The 18098-nt window shown below is 32.1% G+C and overlaps 1 protein-coding gene across 3 annotated transcripts in view; it reads left to right on the forward strand.

Annotated features, from left to right (window-relative positions):
- The window catches only part of LOC124357501 (prothoracicostatic peptides-like), a 235031-nt gene that overhangs the window by 206844 nt on the left and 10089 nt on the right, over positions 1–18098 (forward strand). For all 3 annotated transcript variants that reach the window (XM_046809355.1, XM_046809357.1, XM_046809356.1), the window contains 2 exons: positions 4539–4868; positions 15620–15752. In XM_046809355.1, coding sequence (XP_046665311.1) covers positions 4539–4868; positions 15620–15752 — 463 coding nt within the window. The remainder of the gene's footprint in view (positions 1–4538; positions 4869–15619; positions 15753–18098) is intronic.

Genomic DNA, 18098 nt, shown 5'->3' on the forward strand with positions numbered 1-18098 from the left:
AACATACGAGTAGATAGGAGAGGAAGATGCTGATGTGTAAAGGTGTGTAAGGGGTAATCGTAATGGAAAAAACCCCTACTAAAGAAAGAGAGAAATGTATTGATAGAAATATTTTTCCTTATCTTGAGACGGAAAATAATTTGGAAATTGAGATATCGAGAGGAAAAGGAATTTTTGGAGACTATCAAAGACTAGCATCAAAAGTGTTTCGATATTTTTTAGCGTAAATAGAAACGAGCATCTCCTCTAGTACAGAAAAACTAAACTCATGGGTTAATGTTTATTCTAAGGACCATCCATAATGGCAGATCTATCCATTAAAAATGGGTTTCCTACTATTTCTCTTCGATACTACAAGGAAATGCAAGCGAAAAGGAGTGGGTACAGCTAGTTTATTCAAAGACGTATATAAATCAAATTATACACAATTAATCACTCCATCATTGTTTTCTTTCAGCAAATAGTTAAATTTTGAAATAATGGAAACTTTTACAACTTATTTCTATTCAAACGAATCTTTATAATTTTATTTCTTTGTTATGTTTCCACAATGGTTGAAAGACGTAGAAGTAGAATTGCCCGAAGCCTTATAGACATTCAATACCTCCCGCTCCCCTGCCAGCTACGCGACCAATTAACTTTGTTAACCGTTATTTTCGTGGTCAAGATCACGTTACTAAATACCTCTGCCGTTGTCTCTTAAAAAAATAAGATTTTTTTAAACAAACATTACAAACTGCGTATAAAAATATATGTAAACAAAAACCAAGTAATAATCTTATTAATTTATCTCAATTTTCTGTACTAATTGATAAATTGAAACAATGTATTTACAATGATGTAAAAAATTATCCTAATATTGGAGGAAATACTATTTTTTAAATTCTGGTCTTGAAATTTCTATAAAAACAAAATACTATAAAATATAAATACTATTTTAGTGTAGGATACAGATTAATAATAAGCATAAGGTTCAGATTAATGTCAACTTCAGTACTTCAATCTAACTAACTTCATGGTAACTATATTGCTGTATACAGGGTGTCCCAAGAATAACTAATTTATCACACAACAAGTACATTGAACCAATGCTTTCGTCTAGTAATTTTTACTTACAGTATGTACTTATGTTAACGTATCATCACATCTAAATATGTGAAACTGTCCACTAAACCATTATTGGAGTAATTATGATACAATCAAATCACGAATGTCAAGTCTGACTAAGCATTGTATGTGTACCTCATTAAATTACATCGATGAAACATTCTGCTACCAAATTACATGGAGCAAACATTCGGAAAAGCTTCTAAAAACGACATCTAGCTCAACAATGGCGGATAACTTTACACGCATTGTTGCTGAAATCGACTTTCAAGTGGCCTCTGTCCCATGGGCTAAATGTGGGAATCGGTTGGAGCTATTGTTGATTGTTTGTTATTGGAAGCGATACTGTCATTGTAGTTGCACTCTCAAATGTATTCAACTGTATTTTAAATCTGTGTAATTGTTGTAAGTAGCCGTTACCCATTCCTAATATGAATCCAAATTCATAAATTTGGATTGTTGATTGTTTGTTATTAGAAGTGATACTGTCATTGTCATTGCACTCTCAAATGTATTCAACTGTATTTTAAGTATATGTACTTGTTGTAAGTAACTATTACCAGTAATAATAAGAATCCAAATTCATCAATTTGGATTGTTGATTGTTCGTTATTAGATGCGATATTGTCATTGTCATCGCACTCTCAAATGTATTCAACTGTATTTTAAATATGTTTAATTGTTATAAGTAACTATTATGAATACCAATTCATCAATTTGCGTTGTGTGATGATATTGTTATTTTATATAATGTTTCAGCTTATCTCGTAAGCGCACTCATTGTAAATTCAACGCTAAACTTTGATTTTTATTTTATTTTATTTATCAATATTGAAATTTCAATGGTCCTAGAAAAAACTTAAATAAGGGTTTTTGTCAAAATTTTATTGTTTCCAGACAAAGCGGGTATTACAAACGCCGTCTAGTTGACAAGACATACAGTTAGTTAAGTTGCCTTTGTCTACCGTATCATGAGTACTGCAAGAAGTTGTAGTTGCCGGAGAATTATTTAACAAAAGCCTTCATTACTTTGGTGACGTAGGCTCTTTGCCTAAGTTAATATATTACAAATGCTATTATGAACTTGGTAAAATTGTTATAGCTGCCAGAAAAGAAGGGTATTGCAAGTTCTGTCTAGGGTTTGTCGAAATGGAACTTGTAGGCTGCATTAATACAGAATAGAATATGATATATTTTGTTTCATGACAACTAAATACATCTTAAAAATTATATTCCTCCATATGTTTAAAACATTGATTGATTGATTGATTGATTTATTTATTTATTTCCAAAATTTATGTACAGAGTCAAATATAATACATAACAAAAATATTATAGGAAATTATCCCCACATGGGCATCAGCCTGTGTGTGGGGAAACGAGTTCCTCAGTCTGCACTACCAATAACACAAAAAAAAACCTAAATTAAAATAAGGAAATGAACTGTCATCAATAAAAACATTTTCATTAACAAATGAAAAATGAAGATTTAACCTCTAAAATAAACCATACAAGGCCAGACCATGGAATACATGAGTAAATCCAGTTAATAAATAATCTAAAATTTGAAAGGAATATACTTATTTAGAAAATACAATTTGAAGACTTAAAAATGTAATTTATAAAAACTTGTGACTTACATAAAAAAGAGCAATCAGAAAGACTTAATTAAAAATTAGCCGATATAAGTAGAGAGAGATTTGGACCACACCTGCACACCCACGCACACACACTAAAACACACACACACACACACACACACACACACACACACACACACACACACACACACACACACACACACACACCAATCACGCACCCGCACACTTGCTCGCACCACATGTCCTCGTTGGCCTGCAGTCAAAACGATTGTACAGACTCACCAAACACTCAGACTAACATTGATTGTAATACAAAAATATAACAGAAATTTAATACATAAAAAAGCATATCTAGGTGTAGATTGAGGAAAAATACTGACGAAATCCATCTCGCCCAGCATTTACTAACCATTTATTGACTAATTTTTTGTACGTACTAATAGTGCAAGGTCTTGGGTTTTTTATAAAGTATGGTAATTTCGAGAAAATTATATGAGCAATGATGAAAATTTCAAATGATGTTTCAGTATTTAATATGGTAATAATATGCTAAATAATATACTACCCTTATATTAAAATTGTAAAAATATGTTATGGTGTGCGGATAAGACAGTTACTACTAATGCTGTCAAGAAAATTACAAGCCCATTACAGGCTGAACAACTTCATTTCTGTCTGTCTGTCTGTCTGTCTGTCAGCAGGATACCTCTAAAATGAACTGGTTTATAGGCTTGAAATTGTGTAAAATGCTTTATTTCTATATGAGCAACACTGAGTCCGATTTTGTCCTTGGGATTTATCTGACCCTTAGCAAGTATTTTTATATTGGTCTTATGGATAACTATGATGTAATGGGCTATATATGCACTGTTGCATGAAACTTCAGCAACATGTGATCTTATGTACTCCTACCCTATAATGATGGTATTCGCATTACAGAAATAGGAGATACGGTAGTAAAGTAAAACAGTTACAGTTTAATTTAAAGTATTTCACATATACGATTTTTAGGGGTGGCGTTCTGTAAAAGTTACTAAACAATACTCATAAGAGGGAAAAATATACTGGTGCGAGAACTTATTTTTGATACTCGTTTACTTCCAACAAAGCTAAAAGGTCAAGATTTAGGACAAAAAATAACTGCCGTGTATGGTAAAATTTTATAAGACAGAGAGTTCAGGTTTCTACTTTATGCATAATTGTGAGTGATAAATATTTAAATGTATGCAATTCTATTGTTTGTTTGATATCGTATAGAAATGTTTATAAAAATAACCTAAGCGGATGTTTAGAAAGATTATTTATGAGTGCATATTCGTTCCATTAATTGTCTCTTACAGTTTTGCTGATTTGTACTTATTGGTATTCTATTATTACCACCATTAATTTATTTCATGGTGAGTTTTAGATATTCAGATTTTAAACGAGATCCTGACTAATTTTTTTTAGATATTTTCAAAGGAAACCCATGGTTGTTCAAATAAACGAAGTTTTATTGTTCTGAGAACTTATTTCACATAGTATTTCGAATATATTTTACCCCCTAAAGTGTAATGATTAGTTAATTTTTTTTCTTTTAAGTAAATACTTTCATTAATTATTTTTTATAACAGTTTTTAAAATTTGTCTAAAATGAAAAAAGGCTATCAATACTACAAATAGAAAATTGTTTGAAGTATTAAACTCAACCACTATCTATTCTAAAACTATTGACTATTTTTTCTAGTAAATTATACTTTGTGTTTCTTGTAATATATGTTATATAAATTAACTCATTATGTTATGTTACATTATGTTATGTTATTCAACTCATATTCTTTATTTGTTTCAGGCGCAAACACCGACGTTCGATGAGGATGAAGAAGAGAAAAGGGCGTGGAGAGACATGAATGCGGGCTGGGGGAAGAGGGGATGGCAGGATCTGCAAAACGGTGGTTGGGGAAAGAGAGGGTGGCAAGATCTCCAGAACGGAGGATGGGGAAAGAGGGGGTGGCAAGATCTTCAGTCCGGTGGATGGGGGAAAAGGGGATGGCAAGACCTGGGTAATTCAGGATGGGGCAAGAGATCCTGGAAGGATCTTTCCTCATCAGGTTGGGGCAAACGAGCTTGGAAAGATCTGTCGTCTAGTGGCTGGGGAAAGCGGGGTTGGCAAGATCTTGATGTAAGTAATCTTTACTGCTAATACATTTTATTGATCTTATGTTATTTCAACAATTAACAGTTCCCTAGCATCCAATCAATTTATTAGAAGCTAATATTGGGGACTGTTATAATCGTAAATGTATTAATATGAACGCATTTTATAATTATTGCTATCGTTTTAGATATAAGCCTAATCCGTGTTCATTACAAAATTTTCAATGTTAAAACGTCAATGGATTACGTTGTCCCAAGTACTTCATTCCCATGTCTGTAACAATAGTTTGTATTCGGGGAGAAAATTGCTTAAAAGATGAACTAAATTACCAAATCAAATCCACTGCAACTCAGCTCATCCGTCTGCACGTAAATAGTATATGATATATCTTGTGGTGTCTATTATACATTTCAGATCGTAATACGTGTTTATAGATGCCAGATTAGTTGAATACCTTTACCCTAGACTAGTGGTAAGATTGCTGCTCTGCACACAATATGTCGCTGGTTCGATTCTAGGTGAGATCTATAGATTTTCAAATTATTTTGAAAAGCTTTCTCTTAAAATGATCAATTACAATAATACAAAAATAAAAATGTAACCCCTTAAAAACCTAATTACTCGTATATTATTAAGTCACCTTAGCCTTTAATAATAGTGGTGTACGAAAATGTTAATAAAAATCATGGCTACTACTTAAAACCTTAATCATTTATCGTGTATTTCTAATTATAAATTAAGCTTTCAATTACTTTTGTAGCTTGTTTTATTTGTCAACCACTTGGTTTTGAACATTTTCAAATAAACGATAGCAGTAAAAATCGTCCATATGATTTACTTCTGAGAGTGTACAATTATATCATACAGAATTACATTACGTTGAAAACTTTTAATTAATTAGGCTAGCCAACAAATTTATCGAAATAACTCTTCTAAGTAAGATGTTTAGTTGCTTTATGTACCAACTGCCTTTCCAAACTTCCAACGCCTGTTTTGTTGAAATTTCCAAAGATATGAAAATTTATTTTTCACTCTTCACTTCAATCCTTCCTAGCCATGACTGTCCTAAAATAACCGTTAATTTACCCTTCTAAATTTCATATAAATTTGAGCTGGAAATGCTAGAAGTGTAAACTAGATGTGCTATAAGTGTGAGCTAGAAGTACTAAACTGATGCCCGATGTTTTAAACAACTGGATTTAGTTTAGAATATCCAATTACGCATTAATAGATCAATTTGTCAGATACTCGCCTACCGCTTGGTTACGTCATTACTGGCTATCAATAGATGTGACGAATTTCCCAACTTGTTATATCAACACGGTATCAAGTGACTCATCTACTGCTGATTCATTCTCTCATATTATTTAGAATATCCGGATTTTCTGCTTCTAAGTTAGATACAATAGTCGAGTTTCCGTGGGTTTACATTCGTCCTTCAACATTATAAAAATACATATATCGCGATATTAGTTGGTTTATTTCTACAGTAGGAAACATTGCTTTAAAATTATTTATTTTTCGTTTCAATTTCGGAATTTTGAAAATTTAGAATTGCTTTATGTTTTTAAGTGCTTGAATATGTTTTTACCCTACATATCAATGTGTATCTACCCTATGAATATCAGAAACACGGAAGTTTTTGGAGAATGGTGTTTGAATGTCTGGACGTTTGGAATTTCGATACACAAAATCGATTGGACAGATTTGGACAACACATGGCATGTATGATTAGATATGAGAATAACACGTAGCAATATTTTTATTTCAAAATATTACTGACTATAAAAATACATATTCCAAATTTTGATACCTGCATGAATAAAATACAATCTTAATAAGCTGTATACAGTTATAACAGTATTATTATGTTAATTTTACTATTTATGGCAGCAGTTACCAGTTTGTTCATTTTGATACTCGAAATTAATTTCATTTTTCACCGTGGAGTGGAGTTCGAGTTATTTTTAAGTTACTTATACTTAAGCTGTTTCACTCTCAAATTTCAGAGCCCCAAATTTTAATTTTAATGGATGAGGAGGTTACTGACTTACATTTACCTTTCAGTTACTGTTACTTATCTCAAGAGAGTTTTAAATATCATTCAAAAGAAAAATGACATGTCTCTGATTTTCATTAGGAGCTGAAATTGCTAGTAGTTACCTATATTAATAATATTAACTAAAAGAACAAAATAATCTGTATAGTGTTAAATTAAAAACCGATAATGTTTAGTTCAGTCTAAACAAAATTATAACATTGTTTCTTAATCAACTGATTTTAAAAAAATTGTTCACTCCATAGGTTTATGAATCAACTAACTGATTCAATACACTTTCCATTTATTTTTCTATATTGAATCACCATCTCAGGTTCGTGTTGACATACAATGTGTATCTCCTTTGTTTACTTCATATACAGTGTGCGTTGTCCTCTGCCATAGATATGTTTCTGTCGATCAAATAAAGTAAACATAATTTGTAATACGTAGATAGATATTCTAGTTCTGGATTGTCTGAAAATATGCTTTTGTATTGGTAATTACATTTTATGCTGTTTATGTCCTGTATCAGCAGTGTTTATTACATTTTTCGTTGTCTTATTTTTGGAATACTTAAAAATACACTTTAAACGTTTTAAATAAATAAACTTAACATATACATAAATTAACAAATATACTTAGGTACTAAAATGCTAAATTGAATACTCTATATATGGATAGCATTTATAGCAATTAAATAACATGTAACTTAATTAATCACAGCACAATGTTAATTAATGATGCCAACAAATAATCACAATTGTATAAAAATAATGTACCTGATGATAATTCAGAACACTATATGACAAGACAGTACTGCTTGTAGACAATTGGAGCTATTCTTATTTTATTCATATCAATTATATGCCTGGAACATTTAAATACCAGGAGTCTTCCTTCAAATTGTGAGCAGGATCAACTGTACTGAAAAATTTAAATTGTTGTATATTCAGTATCTGATTTTTTTGTGGTGTACAATCAACTAAACGCTAAAATTCCGTTCATCATCTGAGTGTCGATAAGGCAGTTTAGCTCGTGCGATTGCAGAGTTTAGCTTTATTTCACCTTCCGCTCCATACATCATCTAAAAACTCACACCATACTCACCATTGCTATGTTATGTGTAGAACTTATTTCGTGTCACCGTCCAACCAGCATAGGATAAAGCCATTACTGTGTTCCATACAGCCATATGACGCTCATGCTCCGCAATCTCCATTTTATAGTGACTAATATCAGAGTCTTCAGGTTCACACCATGCTAAAACATTTCTTACTCAACTAACTTATTTAAAATATTTTTGCCTCGCTGCAGATAACCATCCTCAGTCAACAGATGTTTAACCCAAACTGTTGATTGAAGATGGCTCTCCACAGGCACAAAGAGGATTTGAGCATACAATCTTCACGTATTCCTTTTTTTTCAAAGTAGGCAGGGTTATCTACTCAAAACACAAGTTAAAGGGCCCAACCGCCATCTTCGATGCCAACTCGAGCTTGAAGTCCTTGCCTGAGTAATACCATTGCCAGATACAGGCATCTGAAGATTAAAAGGATCTTTTTTCAAGTTTAAAGTACAATCTATAATTATTGGTTTTCTTGACTTTTCTAGCTAAAATATGATAAAAACGCTACACTTAGCGAAGTAAAAGTAATCTTTAGCACTTCGGTTGTTTAAATGCTGTTGGAAACTCTAAGCAAACTAGCCAACTTCGAATATTTTAAAGCTAATAGTTAATAGTTTGCTCTGTTTTAAAGCCAAAATCTTGTAGTATCCCCTCAAAACAATATAACGAATTAAAATAAAGCCATGATGAAATTATCACCCTACCTTAATGACCATCCTTATTAATGATTAGTATTGAATTAAACCTTTTCTTTTAGGTATAAATCATACTATAACCTTTGCAAAACTTAAGCTTGTAATCAAGAATTAGGCTCAGTATGCATACCTTACCCAAGGCGGGGTCATGGTCATGACGATATATTGGCAGAGCACGCTGTGCCGTTATTAACGAATGGTGACAGACCAAATGGCAGTGACGTATCACCAATTTGTCAACAGCTAATGGATAATGGCATCTAGTGGTCGTGCGTTTGCACTTGTAACGTCCCCACAAACAGTGATCAATATCTGTTACTCTGTGATCTCATATCATCTCTTGTGCTTAGTTCTGCCTTTATAATGCCTCTAGCTCTGTATTAATAGCACCAAATTATTGTTGGGTAAGGACACATATATATTGTCTCCATTATTTATTTTATTTAACGAATGTAAACGTAAGCCCCAAATTAAAACATTTCTTTCCTACATGCAACAAGACATTATTATAATAAGAAGTGGTTATGTCAAGGGGAGTCGGAGCATTCTATAAATCAACTTTTAGGTAACTTTACTCAATTTCTAGAGAAATAAATCAACTTTTACCATTTTTTATTTTGAAATATACATATTCAAGCACAGTGTAAGGGATTTAAAAATCCTAATAATATTAATAATAATACTTTAATAATATTTTAAGCGATTTTGATTTTATTGCAATAGTTAATACAACAAAATTGAAAATTTTAAGGGTGTTATTTAGAAAAAACAATCAGCCTCAAATGAGATAGCCAAAAAATACTTGATATTTCATATAGTCCTAGATAGAGTATATTATGCGTCAAACACTACAACTTTCAGAAAAAGGATGATAAAACTAAAACAATAACTGCTATAGCGTATGTATCTAACTTTAATGTATCCCAGCTCTACAATAAGGTTTTTTCTGGGGTTTCTGCTGATACTGCATACATGTTTTCTTGCTTCATTTTAGCTAATGACTTTTCTATTTGCATTCCTTTTCAGTTTCTTGAAAGATTTTTACTGTTTTAGAGGTCACTTCATTTTAATCCTTTCAAAAACCGGTTAACAGGATTAATGCCTAATTTGATCAAAATTTTGTATTCATGACATTCCTCTCATTTAATGTCTCAATAGAATAAGGATGGTTTTGACAGCATATGTATGCACGCAGTTCCTAAAATTTATTTGCTTACTTTCACAAAATGAGTAATAACCTTTTAAGTTTTTGTCCTATTTAAATTAAATTATTCTTCAATTAAAACTAAATTAACAATTTGTAAAAAAACTTTAATCGGAAAACAGAGTTTTTTCTTGATTTTATTGTCCAGCTCCTCTTAAAGTACAAAGATACTAATTTGTCAGTATAAAGACACCTTTGCAACTTTACTGGTTAATGGAATAAGAAGACATGTTTCATTAATAAATTTAAAGAGAGTGTACTTAATTAATTGAATTGAATTAATGGTGTACTTAAAGCGTTTTCGAGACATTGTTATTGTACAATTTTGAAAATATGTACTACAGACCATATCAACCTCAGAACAAACAAACTGTGCCTTATAACTTGGGTGAATATTTGAATCCTACGTTTGTTTATGCAACCAACCTTTATACCAGTGCCTACAAGAAATAAAAAAACATTTTTACAGTAACAATAGTGATCACAGTATGTTATTGCTTTCTTAATACTTGGTTCGATAGGGGACTTTGAGTATACCTAACCTATATAGTCGTCCTTTGATACTTATTTAGGGCAATATTGGTTCAAATCTTAAATTATGATCTTTAATTATTTTAGTCCACTTAAAACGGACATTTGTAGTAAATTCATGTTTGTGAAAATCAATTATTATATCCAACTGTCAATATTAAATCTAGATAACTATTATCACTGGGTACAGTTCTCAATGCTTAGTAAATACACGTTTTCCAGTTTAATTACTAACCAAAATTAATAAAACATGTCGTAGTTTAGATTATTATTAGATCAGATCTGTGGTTGGACTTAAGAGACTTTAGCAGTGTGAGTAGAGAACACTGCAGAAGATCCAATTGTGTCCGTACAGGACAAATTAAGATCTAATGGTGTATGACGTGTGTAATTGTATAGAATGGTGGACTTTGGCGTCAGCCCCAGACGTCGGTGGCTAAAATTGGCATCTGTCTCATATTGACCAAGTGTGTCAGGATTAGAAATATTTTCTACTTGACATACACAAAAGTATTTCTTTCCTAAGAGAGATACAATAAACCCGTAAACTAATACTGCAAATTGTAAATCGGTTAAACTTTAAAGTACTGAATGAGTTTACACAATGAAGTTATTCAAATCAGCCCATTGTAGCTATTTCATGTGCGTGTTGACCCTCCGATTATAACCACTAGTTTTAATACCCGTATCATATTTCCTATAATCCGCTTATTGAAGTCATCCCCATGGCAGAATGTTCAGGGTTTACTGCACCAGTGTGCTGCATGTTGATATATTGGAGTTTTAAATGTTGATACATTTGGAAGCAATACAAAAATATTATTTTTTTGTTTTTTGTCAAAAATACTTTAAGTAAACAAAAATATATTTTTATCCTATGATACTGATTTATGTCATTTTAGGAGTTAAATAAATCACAGCTTATTATTATAAACATTAATGAACAACCTCCTGAATGAATACTAAAAATATTACCAGAAATATTTACTCATTTTTAATTGATAAATTTAGTAAAAATGTGAAATAGAGTAATTTAACAATGCATACTACAAATTTTACTATAATGGAATCACGATTATGACCTTTTTTCTAAATACCATAAAACATTATCTCTTTATTATTTGCCTTTTTGTCATAAAAAACACTATCTATTGGGCAAGTGAATTTAAAAATATTCCAATTCTGCAAAGTTTTTTAATACATATCTTTCTTACATTTTTTTCAACATTTACGAGTCTATATTTCTAGTTTTTTTTATTTGTTTCCTATGTTATTTTATCTTTACAGTAAAACTTATTTTATTTCTTTAAGGATTCCATGTATTAAGAAAAAAGCTGAATAAATACCTTATTAAAAATTTGAGGTGAAATAAAAACTCATTTTATTCAAATATTTTAAATGCAATATTTTAGTTTACATTAACGAATTCAAAAAGTAGCTTGAATTAAATTAACTGTATTAATTAATATTTTTAATAAAAAATTCATTAATGTTTCCTCTAGATGCAACAAAAAAATCTAATACTCCAGATATAAAGCCATCCAGAAAACTAAAATTTAAATTATAAACTTTACAGATATTATTGTACTATAATACATTTGTTTGTCTTTCTCCGAAACACAATTTTTTTATGCATTACTTATTTCAGTTTTATTAGAAGGCATCCGAAAGTGATCATTCTTGAATTTAAATATCTAAACAAAATTTGTTTCCTATCAGTTCTATTTTTTTCTTGTTTTATATTAATTATTAAATTTCAACAACTATTTTTATAAAAATGTCTCCATTACTACCATATTTACGCCAGCTAATTGTAAACTCGCCCTCTATTATGCCTAGCAATAGCTTGAAGATTTAAAACTTCCAAATAAGATTGATTTATATATTTCACCTTCTGTTTATACTCATGACTTGTAATGCAATATTTATGTAATTATTTTAAAATTGTTTTCTTAATACGTTTAGTTGAAAATCCCTTGTCGCTTTGTCCCTTTCAATTAACATTAAATAAATTTCGTTTTTACGTTTTCCACTGACTTCTCAGGAACTGGACTGTTCATGAGTTCATAAAAAAATCATTCTAAGAACACTTATAGCTATTTCTCAATGTTGAAATTCATATTTTTTACATAAATATTTTGATAAATTTAATTACAAGACATCTGATAAGGCCACTGAAGTCGTCACTTTAAATATCCGTATATGGTTATCTGATGTGGATTTAACATTTATTTATGTGTTTGACGGTTGATTTTAATTGTGTCAAGCAAAGAAAAATGTCATCTGAGAAAAAAATATCGATTTATATTGTTAAAACTTTTGATACATAATTTCCCTTTTTTGATCTGCACCAAAATTAGCGCGGCTGACGATTAATTTCTTTCTTAGAAAATATGGCTTTCAAGAAAAATCAGGTTGTGTGCGAACACACTGCAAATCGGCTCTAGGGTCCTGGACTAATAGATAAATTCAGATCTTATTTTTATAATTCTCAGTTGTTTGGCCAAGTATAACGAACCCAGTAAATTGGGATGGCCCGATAATTTCTTATTTATGCGTGTATATCCGCAGAGGTACATTATGTCGAGGAAGCTTGGCCTGTACCGGAGGAATTTAGCCTTACTGCTAGTTTTTAAAATAGTAAGACATATCCGGTAGTAAGACATGTAGGCAACGGTTTTATTGATTCAACAAGACAAATTTAACCTGTTTTAGATCATTATTAGTATATGAGAAGATACTGCATCTAGTATTGAAGTTTTTCCGCGTTGGACGTTGTGGTTGCGGGCTACCAAACGGGAAATGGAAAATGGAAATACATCACAGAAATGCTATCACAGAATATTAAAGTGGATCACTCCAAACAAAATGTTTAATATGGTATTGCTATGTGCGCGTCACTAAACTGCCCTAGCTTTATCAAATAATAATTCTGCCATACAATTGCTGGAAGAAGACCCTCTTGTGGCGTGTATTCTTGTTGAATGGAACGGAACGAACTGAATATAATTCTAACCAAAGAGTCCAAGACACCACCCATTTCCACGTATATCCATCCATATTCACCTATGTCAACTCATGTCCATACGATCACAAATATCTAACCAAGGACTTTACCCAAGCCTACCCATATAGTCACATATGTTAATGTAGTGACCATCAGAACCATTGACCTGTGAAGTGCTCTGGCACTACTATTTCAAGAGTTTGGCCTTTTCAAAGTTTGAATCAAATTTTAAATTTCTTAATGCTTGATATTTTTTTATGTTTTATACTTAATTTATTTTAGTGGTAAATTACTAAGGAAAACTTTACTAAACATAAGAAATGGACAATATGAGGACTATTGCTAGTAAGAACATTTAGTATCATCGCCAATTATGAAAGAAAAGTGTCAATTGTAAATATGTGTTCAAATTTAATTTCACAAATCAAAGCAAGCATGATTTGGTAAACGACTTTGTTATACAAGATTTTTTTATTAATACCCCAAATAATTGTTTTGCTATACAATTTTCAACTAAAGAAATCTGTTCAATGAGCTAATTCTGATAAACAGTTGCTTGAAGTAACGAAGAAAAGTAACTGTAAGGTAAAGAGAGAAAAAGGGATAATTCAAACTCCGACCATTTTCGTTGACAGGCGTCCGACAACTTGTGCCGGACATTTCCATTATGTTTCCAGCAGGGACTTCCCAAGTGACCGCACTTCCCTCTTTGCTCTTCTTTGAAATAAAAAATTAGAAACAAAAATTAATTTGAACTGTAATGAGTGAACTGTTTATTTAGCAATTTTGTTTTAATTATTAATTCATCAAAATAAATCAATTTGATCTATTGAAAATATAAATTGTTACAAAACACGTTTTTTATTGCGATACGTATATTATTATTCTTTTTAATCTGCATTACCATTACAAACATTACATAGCTATTCAACATGTTATATTTGCTAGTAAATTATTCGTAAACAATTTTTGTAACTATCAATTTTAATTAGCATTCCAATCACTATTAAAAATTCAAGAATATAGCCTACCAAAAATTATATTTGACTGTAGGAAATAGTGTCTTATACATTACGTAAAAAGTCTTTGTGGGGTACCTCATGAACGAACAAATTACGTATGCAAGACACAAACTTTCTCACAAAGCAGACTGCATAATGACTCTCCTAATTTAACCTTTAACTCTACAAAATCCTTTATTTAAGTTCTTTTTACATTTAAGTGTTCTTAGTTAGACAAAATGTTGTATTTTCCTTCATCAACGATCACAAAAAATGCGGCTCAATGTATCTACGATAAGTTAGATAACAGGTCGAAGATTGTTGATATGTTAGGTATGACATCTCCCAATCCTTATAAAATATAACAAAACATTCTTTGGGTAGTTTTGGCCTTGCTTGACGTATAAACTAAGCCGATCATCTGAAAAATAGACGATGAAATGTATGTCACTGACAATTGAGGAGTTGCTACTTCTCTGAGCCACGCATATGAACTCTATTACGTTGAACAAGATCCATTTATGCTGCGTTTTTACTAAAGCCACAAAAAACCGCCTACGTTCTGTATTCCATCCCCACTTTCCACGTATGGAAATTGGGCGAGGTAAAATTTACCAGGTTATTACGTCGGTCTTCCCTCTGTTCCTTTCCCTCTCATATTTCTGTACTTTCTCTTATTATGGTTTCTGTTATTTCTCCACTTATGGTGCTGTTATAGAAAATAGGAGAAAATAAAAATTATGACCGTGTCCTTTATGATTATGACTACGATAGTAAACCAAAGAAGGTTCCATGGATAAAGCAGGATAACTTCCAATGGATGTTATACAAGTCAATGATTTCCGAAACATCGAAAAATAGTTTCTCGGATATCTACACTAGGTAATCATTTTGAAAACGTGTTGTAATCAAATATTTTTAGCAATACTACAGATTTGGTTTGCCCTCGTCTTCTATTTCGCTTGGATTATATTTTTTTTTTTATTTAACTGGTTATTAACAGGACAGAAACCAGAAAACATCGAAATTGGTTCGGTTTGGCTATTTCAAATGCCTACTTCTCCATTATAACATCCATAAGACTTTACTGAATATTAACGTTAAGCATTACACTAATACCAGTGGAATCCTGCCTTCATTGTGCATATGTAAGTTTCTGATCTTTTTCAGGGCGGCTGGGGCAAACGGGACTCTTACTTGGACTTTGAAGACGAGGACTCTAGCGATGAGGACAAGAGAGCATGGAGTGGTCTGCGGGGAACGTGGGGCAAACGTGCTGCAGCGGATTGGCAAAGCTTTAGAGGTAATATTTTATCAGCTATAATAGCTAGAAATTACTACAGAATAGCAATTCCCAATTACAATTTCACAGAATACTCTATATATACTTAAAGGCTTATTCTTTTTTTTAAGTTTCACTCACATTTCATTACATTGAATGAGTTGTGTGTAGATAAAGCACTGTAATAAACGCACTAGAAGCGAGCGGTCACCGTTTGGACATAAAGACTGACATTTATTAGATCTACTGTGGGTTTTGTTTTGCTTTATGTTATTTCCAGATTACACCAATTTTGTTTGCGTAGCTCCAAAATAATGACTTTGGATAGGAGCCAGAGGGCCAAATACTTCACCCTGACGATCATCTTGTTTATTGAGCCGGAGTTTTCAGCTTTTGAATCAGACGAAATAGGTGGTTGTGGAAGATTGCCTTAATGCGGATGAGCTTATAACGGTTATGTCATGATTCAACCAATAAATATAAATTTTTCGTTTGCCATTAGTGGCCCATTAGGTCAGGTAACAAATTCTTCCCATCTGACACCAATGGAGTAAACCGGTTTCTTGTAAAGACTGCATGGGCCAATAATGGTCTATGTCGGCGTCACGAACGTTAAATGTTAAATTGTTGAACCCGTTTGGCCTATAAGCTGAACTAACTCTCCAATCTGCAAGGAACGGTCACCAGTTCGACGTTTTATATATTCTACCTTAATATATTTTAAAACTAAAATGTACAATAAACATTGGTGAATTTGGAACAGTAATTGTAATGGCAGACCTCCTAAAACCTGTGTATAAGGAAGGCCGTGTTTTATATTGTATGCGGTACCTAATGAGTGTGGTATTCTGTACAGTGTGCAATCTTGATGTTACTCAAAGGCAATGTATCCTTGCAGTGGGTGACTAATTGATAGGATTATGATTATGTGAGCTTTGAACTACATAGATCTGTCCACTGACATCTTACATCTATCTATCGGAAATTCCTACCATTAATTCCCTTGCTTATAGCAACATACACGCCTCACATGCTTCTCTGGATATGAGCATAGCATACTAACTGGAACGGTATATACATACTTTATTATACCTTTGAACCCAAGAGGTATTTTAATGTTCTACGGTACTATCTCCTGGAGGCCATTAACTTACCTTTTTATAATACGAGTAATTTTCAGTATTCTTAAATTTGCTAGATTCTGATCAGGCTTTACGGATTTTTCGTCATTGTGCGTTATTATTTATAGTTACATAAATTACTACTTGAAAGACTATTGAATATTTTACTAAAATTCAAATTAACTGCACTGTCCTTACTACAGCAGAGTTCATTCGTTGAAGATTCTAAAGCTTTTGGACATTCAAAGTATATTAACATATAAGACGTTCATCAATATTACGCGTCAAATTCGTGTTCAACTCCCAGTTCATATACTCTGATGTCCTTTATTTAAATTCCAAACTAATGTTGCCACAACTACATCTACATGTATAACCGATTTTCTCTTTAAAATAGGAACTCATTGCTACTGTAATAAACAACACGACGGTGTTTTCTTAAAGAATTTATACTTATCACGGATATTGACGCTCTGTGCATGTATTCGATATCCTTTAAACTTTCCTTGATAGGATTACATAAGCGAATTTATAACAGTAGAGTGAAAGAGGATCAGACAGACTAGAGTACTTTATGTCCTGCACACAAATAAATAAACAAAACTAGACTGCAAGCAGGCTGCTTATCGCAGAAAACAGGAAACTATGATGCTCATACGATCTAGCGGTCAGAGTTTGCTAAACGAGAGGGTTGTCACAGATTCATCACAATGTCTAGTAACGGGATTAAATAAGCAAAACTGGATTAAATACGATGACTTGGCAGCGTAGCGGAAGAATAAAGTTGAGATTTTGAGTACCCACATAAATAAACAGTTATCGCTTTATAAACACTCACATCGATAAATAAGAATGCGGTACAAAAGTAGTAGAAAGATGTTAACGGTTTCGAGGATGACAAAAAGCCACACACCTCGAGAAGAGACCGGCCTTTGTAGACATTACGAAACTCAAAATGTGAATGACCGAATGCTCGGTCCAAGGGGAGTGGCGCTACGTCATGCTACTCAATCTAGCCTAGAGGGGTATCGTCTAATGTGTTCAGGACTTAGCGTGATCTCCGACCAATCAAAGACAAGAAGCGACCAGCTGATCTTTGCAATCAGCCGAATGTCTATAGCCAGCTCTTTTAGCTCATTGGAGATATAGGAGTATATAAAACTACACGAACTAATATTATATAGCTAATTTTATAAATGTTGTGCAGTTCCTTTCATTTTTTGCAAGTGAGGTATTTTTATGTTGC

This window comes from Homalodisca vitripennis, chromosome 3, assembly GCF_021130785.1.
Source record: "Homalodisca vitripennis isolate AUS2020 chromosome 3, UT_GWSS_2.1, whole genome shotgun sequence".
NCBI lineage: Eukaryota > Metazoa > Arthropoda > Insecta > Hemiptera > Cicadellidae > Homalodisca > Homalodisca vitripennis.